This window comes from Pavona decussata, unplaced genomic scaffold, assembly GCF_977016875.1.
Source record: "Pavona decussata unplaced genomic scaffold, jaPavDecu1.1 SCAFFOLD_100, whole genome shotgun sequence".
Lineage (NCBI taxonomy): Eukaryota > Metazoa > Cnidaria > Anthozoa > Scleractinia > Agariciidae > Pavona > Pavona decussata.
Window position 1 is genome coordinate 4,312,501 of NW_028145515.1, and position 9,262 is coordinate 4,321,762.

Below are 9,262 nucleotides of genomic sequence, written 5' to 3' on the forward strand. Positions count from 1 at the left end.
TATCGACAAAATTCCTTCCTTGAGCCATTGTCGAATAAAAGCAGGTTTGCGATCAATTCTAATCAGAGAATTATTCCAGAGAGGTTGCTCATTGTAATGTTGCAAGGAGAGTATATTGTCGGTATGATTAACCTCAGCCCAGATCGGCAATATCTCATTGATGAATGTATCGGAAGTTTGGAAAGAGCGCTTAGTATCTGTCTTGTCCAGGTTGCCTAGGAACACCGCCTCTCCACCATGTCTACTGAGTTCCAAATCGAAGAAAAGTTTCCATTTTCCTAAATTTGTTTTATCGAGATATTTTTTGATCCAAATAGTTTTCAAGGATTTATTAAACGAGAAAAGATCAATCATTTTCAGGCTGCCGTTATTGTACTCATTGATCATAATATTTCTTTTAATCTTATCTGGTTTCCCATCCCAGAGGAAAAGATAGAGAGCATTGTTTATTTTTCTAATAGCTTGGTCATTTGTTTGGAGGGGAGAAAGGATATGAACCAGCTGTGAAGCGATTAGACTTTTTAATATCGTGATTTTCCCGAGTAGGCTTAGTCTTCGGTATTGCCAGTTTCTTAGTAAATTCAGAACTTTTTCCGTTTTTTCTTGGAAATTCAAATTCGCAGTTTCTTCAGGGTCTATTGAAAGCCAAACTCCAAGTGCTTTGATTTTTATTTGCTGCCATTTAAAACCTTTCTCTGGACATAAAACCTCTGGACTTCTCGCCTTTGAACCTATCCATAACGCTTCAGTCTTTTTGCTATTGAGTTTAAGACCAGATATTTTACTAAATTTTCCAATATCATCGAGTGAACTTTCTAGTGCACTCTTTGTGCCATCGAGAATTAGAGTGGTATCATCTGCATATTGGCTTAATTTGATTTCTTTTTGGCCGACTGACAGGCCTTTTATATTCGGGTCTCTTCGGATTGCGCTAGCTAAAACTTCTACCGAAAGAACAAATAAATATGGGGAGAGGGGGCAGCCTTGCCTTACGCCTCTTTCTATTTTAAAGCAGTCGCTCGTTCACCCGTTGTTTATTACGCAGCTTTCAATATCATTATAGAGAGTTTTAATCCATTTCTGGATTGAAGGACCAAAGCCATAGTGTTGTAAGGTTTTTTCAATGAAAGGCCATTCTAGTGTGTCAAATGCTTTTTCAAAATCTAAAAGCAAAATCAGACCAGGAATGTTTTTGTTTGCGGTGTAATTTATGACACTGTCAATCAGTCGTATGTTTCACCAATGAACCTTCCTTTAATAAATCCTGTTTGATCATTATTGACAAGTTTCGGAAGAATTGACTGGATTCTGTTTGCAATTGACTTCGCAGCTATTTTATAATCGCAATTTAGTAAAGATAAAGGTGGCCAATTTTTAAGGGTTTTTAGGTCTGCTTCTTTCTTTGGGATAAGTTTTATAATCCCTCGTCTCTGAGTAATTGCCAGGTGACCGTTCTCGTATGCGAAGTTAAGGGCAGCGATCAGAGCATCCGAAATATCATGCCAAAAAGTTTTGTAGAACTCCACCGGTAGCCCGTCTGTTCCGGGAGTTTTGCCGTTCACCATTTGCTTCAAGGTCGAAAAGCATTCTTTCTCTGTTAGCAGTCCCTCGCACGAAAATTGTTCTTCCTGCGATAGGTGTACATTATTCTCTTTTGGAAAAAAGCGGTTGGCTATGTGTGGATCCTGCACGCCAGTTAACTGCGTCGAGTACAAATTTTTATAAAAGGAGAAGCATTCATGTAAGATTTTATTGTCCGTTGTAATTACGTCGCCATTATCTGTTTTGAGCTGGTTTATTGTTCCTTGTTTATAGTGTCGTTTCTCAAGATTGAGAAAATATTTGTTATTTTTCTCACCCTCATTGTACCATCGGCACTGTGATCTTAAAATGGCGCCTTTTGTTCGATATTCTAAAATGTTTTCTTGTTGCTCTTTTTTGATTTTCAGCATATCTAAGACCTTTCCTCGTAGTAATTCACTAATGTTTTCACCCTCCAGTTCCCTTTCTAGCGAAGCTATATTCTTTTCAATTTCCTCTTCTTGATGGGTCCTTTCTTTTTTCCTTTGTCGTGCATAAATTAGTGATGTTTCTCTCACTTTTAATTTTATCATCTCCCATAGGAGAGAGGGACCAACATAAGGATCATTCGCATATTCATCTTTTGTTTGTTGAATAATATCTTTAATTTTGCCAACATAATTGTCTTCGGACAGGAAAGATGTGTTTAATTTCCAGAGACCTGGGCCCCTGGGGTTAAAATTGGTTGTGATTTCCATAGTTATCATTGAATGATCGGTTTTATATCCAGGGACAATGTCTGCAGTGTTGATATTGCCCATTAAACTCTGGCTTGCTAGGAAAAAATCAAGCCTGCATTGAATATTAGGGTTCTTTTGACGCCAAGTGAATCTTTCTTCCTCTGGGTTTAGTGTTCTCCATATATCTATAACATCCCAGGTCTCGCAAATTTCTTTAACCTCTCTAAGAGAATTCTTATGTGTGTTGGGACGGCCTCCTCTCTTATCCTTCGTAATATCCAGTACTAAATTAAAGTCTCCGCCTATAATTATCTCATCGCATTGAAACTCGCGTAGATAAGTAGATATATCTCTGAAGAAATCAGGTTTGTCGTCATTTGGTGCGTAAAGGTTGCAAAGAGTGATCATTTTACCGTTTGCTTTGATGTCACAGATAATGAAGCGCCTATTAGGATCTGAGCGTGTTTTCATGATTTCTAAATCAAAATTGTTATTAAAAAGGATGCATGCGCCTGCTTTGTTGCTTGTGCAACAGCTGAAAAGGGCTTTATATCCCCATTCAGCGGTCCACAAATGAATATTGTTTTCCGTGCAATGTACTTCTTGTAGCATACAAATCGAGAGCTTTTTGCTTCGATGCCAGTTGAAAATTTCTTTTCGTTTCAAAACCTCTCCAAGACCCCTTACGTTTAAAGAGCTAAGTTTTAAAGCTTCCATTTAGTGCACAAATTTTGAAGAAATGTAGTATAGATCAAGATGCGTGACCCGTGCGAGAGACCAAGAGCTTAAATAAGCGCACAATTCAAAATGCAAAATATCATGCGGAATAAATTTTCGAGACCAGTGGCTAAAATAAAAAATCACAGTCACATATAAACACACACAAAACAAAATAGTTTTTGCAGTGAGGGTTGGCGTTTTAGCTAAGAAAATCGACAAAAGAACGCCTTAAACAGAGAAAAAAAAGAAAAACAACAACAGCAAAGACTTATAGCTTACTAAAGTGCAATAAAACTTCGCTTTTAGGATGCGCGGCGTTGGTGCCTGTTGTTTATAATCAGGACGTTGTCCGCATAAGCCGTTATTAAAACTGAATATTTTGAAAGAAAACACGAAGCAATATAATAAAGAAAATTTATGCGCTTAAAATAAACAAGTGTTTTCCTAAGTCGGCTGACATTGACCGAAATAACAATGCTTATTACCGATTACTTTAGAGTTCTAAGGTTTTTCCTACTGGCCACAGCTTACCTCTAACGAAAAGTTTATCTGGTTGCGCCTTACTGAAGGCCACGGGTTTGGGCTTCTTCCCTGCTGCTCATGGCTGGGTTGCGGCGATTGCTAGCAATGGGAGCGTGTTATAGTCTAGGGGCTGGGTTGTGATAGTGGAGGCCCCTGGACTTCCCAGGCACCCATCCTCCTCTCAGCTTGACGCAGTTGTCAAATCCAAAATCATAGTTCTTTTGTGACTTTATAATTAACATCAACATCTAACCTTTATTAAGGACGGTAAAGAAGTATTTTTGTGTGGTTTATGACTGTGCGTGGAAAGCAGATCTTAGCAAAGGCTTCTGAAATCCAAAAAGAAAATTGGGGGTAACTATGCATTTTTTAGAGATAATTAAGCAACAATTATTCTAAAAAACAGTAAAATACAAAGTAATGTATGATGTCTTTTTCCAAATTGAAGGTTTTTATCTCTGAAAAATGCATGGTTACCCCAAATTTCTTTTTGTATATCAAGAGCACTTGCTAAATTCTGCTTCTCTGCATAGTTTAAAACTGCGCAAAAATATCCTTGTATCAGTATGCACCACCCATAGGAAACCTGAGTATCTCAAAATGCGCAGAACGTATGCACAGTAACAAAAGAAGTCACCGTCCTTAAGTCGGTAAAAATTGTGATAAGATATCACACCAGTACATGGATGTTAATGCATGTACCGTGTATTATGTTTTTCTTAGGATGCTCAATCTTACGCAGAAGACAATGCTCTTCTGTTCATGGAGACGTCAGCAAAGACTGCCATGAACGTCAATGATATATTCTTAGCAATAGGTGAGTGAATAGTGGTTGTTGGCTTACCCTACATGTATGTACTTTCAGTTGTTAATTATTGGCTTTAGTTATGGGATGTTAATACTACTAAAGAACTTGCATCTTATCCTGGGATCTGTAGACAATACTCTTTACTCAGTACAAACAGCATACAGATGAAACATCCATTCAACCACTTACTTTTACAAAATTCTGTTTTTTAAAGATTCTTGAAAAAATACGTTTGTGCAAAGTTTCAAATACCGTAGTGCATTTAAAATAAATAATACTGCAACCCAGTAGTAGCTTAGGCTAGCCATTGAAGGCTGCTAATTTGAATGAAAATAACAATGCTGATGAGACATCTGATTCATTGACTTCCTTTAATTAGGCCCCATCCACACTAATGGGTGTTGGTTTGAAAAAGCATATTTTTATGTTGCATTTTTGCCTTTCGTCTACGCTGAAATCCCTGAAAACGCTTATGACAACGGTGACTCTTGAAAATGCTTGTTCTAGTGTGGACTGGTGAAAATGAAGACTTTTGAAAACAGTGATGTAAAAAGCATCACATGCCATCGGTTCCAGTCCAAATCGGAGCAGCTATCCAAGATGGCGGATGGTCTTGCGATGCTATTAAACACATGGGCAATATCAGTTCCTAGTCGTTTTTGTCGTTTTCAGGCGGTTTTGTGTGGATAGGTGAAAACGGTACGAAAACTTTAGTGTGGATGAAATTATTTTGCTTTGTTTTTGCCAAGATGAAAACAGGCACTTTTGAGAATGCATTAGTGTGGATGGGGTCATTGAGGCATCTCTAACCCATCTTTGACATTTATTTTGCCTTTTTTCCCAATATATTGACAATTAATCCATAGTTTAATGTATGGCGAGGTGACCTGTAGAAACGGACAGGCTTATAGTTGAGGCCACCTCATAACTAACAATATGCTTACATAGATAGTGCTAGAAGTGTGCGGCTTTGCCAATTCAGTAATTATTTTACTAAAAACTTTAAGTCTTACTCATTAATTACTCATTACAGCAAAGAAACTGCCGAAGAGTGACACCACAGCTGCAGGCCCCGCTGTTGGCCGACAGCAAAGAGGAGTTGACCTCAGGGAGACAAACGAGTCGCACCAGGGTGGCTGCTGTAAATAAAATTCTTTTCCCAATCTACTCTCGTCTGAATCCTCCAGTGTAAATCAACAATGTTCAACTAGAATATGGGCAAGATCACACAAGCAAGGTCAACAAACTGTGACGTCTGCAGCCTGTATTGTAATAATCAAGTTACTTTTGACCTTTTTTCTGTTAAACAAATTTTTACTTTGTAAGCAATATTCAGGTGTTAGTAAGGTATTCTCAGGGCTGTTGGTAAGTTTTGTAACTCTTAGCATGTTTAAGGAAGCTTCATGCTGTGAGTGACCAAGACTGGTAAAGGGTTAATTAATTTACTCAACTGCAAGCTTGTTAAAACTTACTGGCAGCCCTGTTGATGGAACAAAAATCTTCGAAAAGTGTGCACAAACAACTGTAAAATTTTCAGAGAACCAAACTTTTTTACCATCAAGGCAGCACTAGTGTCGCAGACTTGCAGTTAACACTCCTCGGCTTTGGATGTGAGGTGTGTTACGTCTTCTGAAAAGCCAAAAATGTTTATACATTCGTGTGATTTGTCTACAGCTGAAGATGACAAATGTAATTCTGCAAGCTCTATAGCTGAAAAATATATGTTAGGATATTTTGGCATGTGATATTTGTTAATCTTGCCTGTGCTGTGTACTGTAAATTTGTCTCCAAATCAGTTATCCCTTTTTTGCTCTTGTAGTGGTAAATCCTTAATTCTCTTAACAATTTTGTAACAAATACAAGTAGATGGGGGTCATGTTAAGGCTTTTGCCTTAGAAAAATTCCTAGAAGCCCAAAGCATAGAAGATAGAAGCTCAGCCTAAGATATTAGGTGCCCGGTCAAAAAATAGGAGCTCATTCCATTTCTCTGTGATTGCATGTGAGTGAATGCTCTTATGGTTCGAGAAAATTGCTCTGATTGAAAAGTAAATTCTTGCAAGGAGACTTCTGCAATGTATATGAAAATCATTCTGGAGAACTTGTTATAATAATCTTCAGCTGAGGTCTGAAGGCTGTCACATTCAGTTTATCAAAAGTTAATACTTGAAAATAGGACAAAACTGCAGCTTGTAAGCTTCATGTAGCTATCTTTTTTTTCCCTGGTATTTGTTCTCTTTCCATTGGGAACTTAAGCAGCAACGAAAAGCTGTACCCCCATTGTTGGGGCTACAACTCATTCAACTTTTACCATGTGAGGGAAAATATCCAGGTCCTAAATTCAAAGGAACATCTTCCAAGGCAAGAAATGGAATGAAAAATTCACCATCCTGTAGTCACGTTCTCCACATGAGCTTTAATTTGGTCAGTTTGTGTTATTTTTTTTTCTGAGGACGGCAATAAACATTATAATGTGTAACACACGTACAGTGGCTGTTTTTTTGCTGCTTTGTCCATTGTCGTTGCTTAAATTCCCTATTATGACAAATTGTGCAGCCTCCCTTGTTTGAAACAGTTTTCTCTCAGCCAGAGTGAAATCCAGTCGCATTAGACCAACTTTGTTTAATTAGTTACCTCATTGCGGGTGGAAGGTTGACTGGTAGTGAGCCAATGGTGGACCAATGATGGCCCAGAGGTTAACATTGGTGGACCATTGGTCGCACAATATTGACCAGTAGTTGTCTTCTAGTAGCAGAAAATACGGGTTCCTCTGTATTGTATGGAAAGGGGCCTTTAGACCTTTAACACAACTTGATTGGCAGTTGCATTTTATTCCACCCTTTAATAGATGTATTTTGAGGTAAAAATAGCAAGGAACTAACGAGTCAATTTAATGCAGGTTTTTTGCATCAGTATTGCAAGCAGTGTTTTTATCAATGGAAATATTCCAGATTTCCCCCAAACAGCTTCAGTAGTTCTCTAACGGGTCTCTCTATGGATGTATAAGCTAGAATAATACAATATACTTGTGTAATAAAACTCTGTTACTGACATGCGTCTCTGAATCAATGTTTTTTTTCTTCACGGCCAGTGGCCCTTCCACCAAAGTTATATCTTGGGGAAAGGGGAGGGGTGCGGGTTTCTTATAAGGTCAATTTTCCTTCTCTTTTTTTTTTAATTTCTCAGTACTTGTTTGTTGTTTCATTTGTTTTTTGTCTTGTTTTGGCAGCCTGCTGGAGCACCGTTGGCTAGTTTTGGAGCTGTAAAGTTACAGTTGTAAGGCTTCCTCGATCAGCATCATTAGGCTGATTCAGCAACAGAACGTCAGTTGACAACAGCGCGCGCATCAAGAATATCGAGATAGACTCGCGTCCAGACTATTCCGCGCGCTCTTGCGTTCTAAAATGACCTTCCTGTTCTGTATAAACTTGAATGTATTTGTTTCTAAATTAGCGTATTGTTACTTTGGGTGTTACGGTGATTCCATTGGATTGCATTGCGCATTGTAAGTGCGCATACTTTCTTGCTCTATTAGCACGCGCATATACGAACATGTTGTGCTAAGCCCAGCCAATTACTAATGTTTTTTTTTGTTGTATTTGTTGCTGTTGTTTTTTTCGTAAACGAGCACATAATGACCCTTTTTTTTATCTCGTTATTTTATCTTGGCTATTATCCTCTGTTTTACGATAAAAGTGATTCATTTTCAGAAACACGAGTTTGTCCTTCACTCGCGGGCATTAATTGTTTATGCTGAGGATGCACACCCAAGAAACAGTGAGGGTCGATACTGCTTCATAATGTGCGCTTCTGTAAACAATCAGTGAAAGTTTGAGAAAAGTTTTCGGACAAATTTTATTTCGAGGAAATCACCTTAAGGACAGTGGCTACTAACACCAAATAATCTAAAAAAAGAGTAAGGCTGATTTCACGGTCAGGGAAGTATATTTTCTAATATTTCGAAAGGCACGGCCTTTCTTCAGGGTACGTTTGAGACTGACCCTGTGGCAAGATTAACCTCGTTCCCAGCGTCGGAGAGGACCCTGGGAACGAGGTTGTGACAAGATACGTTACAATTTGAAATTTGAAAATACAACTGGTAAATAGGTATAAGCAAAATAGCTAACGTTACAACGTGGAAGACGAAAACAAAATAAAGACGGGAAAAATGTACATGTCTCATCTCTCCTATTAAGGACATGAACGAGGCAACGTGTGGTACGCAAGACTGGGTCTGATAAAATGGCTGAAGTATAGCCCTCGGTAAGCGTTAAGAGGAAAACTTCCAGTCAGATACCAAGGTCTGACCTTGAGGTTTGCTGTAAATGTAGACTTTTCATTTTTGAACAAATTATATGGATTAAAAATTGACGAGAAATATGTGTAATTTTTGGTGTTGTTATTTGGCCGAAAAATTGGCATTTTGGGCTTTGTTGCCAGACGAACGGTGATATGCAGCGAAAATCGGAAGGTGTAGTCGGTTTGTTGGGTGAGATGATGGCAATATGCATCAGCTGGTGCGATTCCCAGATTATCATGACGTTGTAGCTTAAGTTTATCAAGAAGCAATTCATAGCAGAGAGAAAGGTGTTTTCCACGCAAATATGCGTTGTTAGGATCCAAAGGGTTGAGGTTACCCTATACCTTCAGAGGTGTCTTCAGAGGTGTCTCGCGTCCAAGCGATATAGCGCGTTCGGTTTAAACTGTAGATCCGGCTAAACCCTTATATCAAATTAAAGCTTATAGAGCTGGCTATAAAACTAAACCAAGAATTTTGAAATAAAATGAATTTGCTGAATTTTTAGCGCTGTTTTCTCGAGTCAATTTTTTTACTTGGAGGAGCCACTTCAAAGAGCTAAAACTCAAAAGGAATTTGTTCGTTTGCATTCAAATTTGGACAGTAGCTAGTTTAACATATAAACAACAAAAAGCTTGTCTGCGAATTCTTTCTTTC

General features: G+C 38.3%; 1 protein-coding gene across 1 annotated transcript in view; it reads left to right on the top strand.

The window, feature by feature from the left end:
* LOC146472447 (ras-related protein Rab-5B-like) overlaps positions 1-7,359 on the top strand; it is a 16,916-nt gene extending 9,557 nt beyond the window's left edge. The window contains exons 5-6 of the mRNA XM_085119806.1: positions 4,227-4,320; positions 5,345-7,359. Coding sequence (XP_084975932.1) covers positions 4,227-4,320; positions 5,345-5,460 — 210 coding nt within the window. The 3' untranslated portion in view covers positions 5,461-7,359. The remainder of the gene's footprint in view (positions 1-4,226; positions 4,321-5,344) is intronic.
* Positions 7,360-9,262: the final 1,903 nt, after the last annotated feature.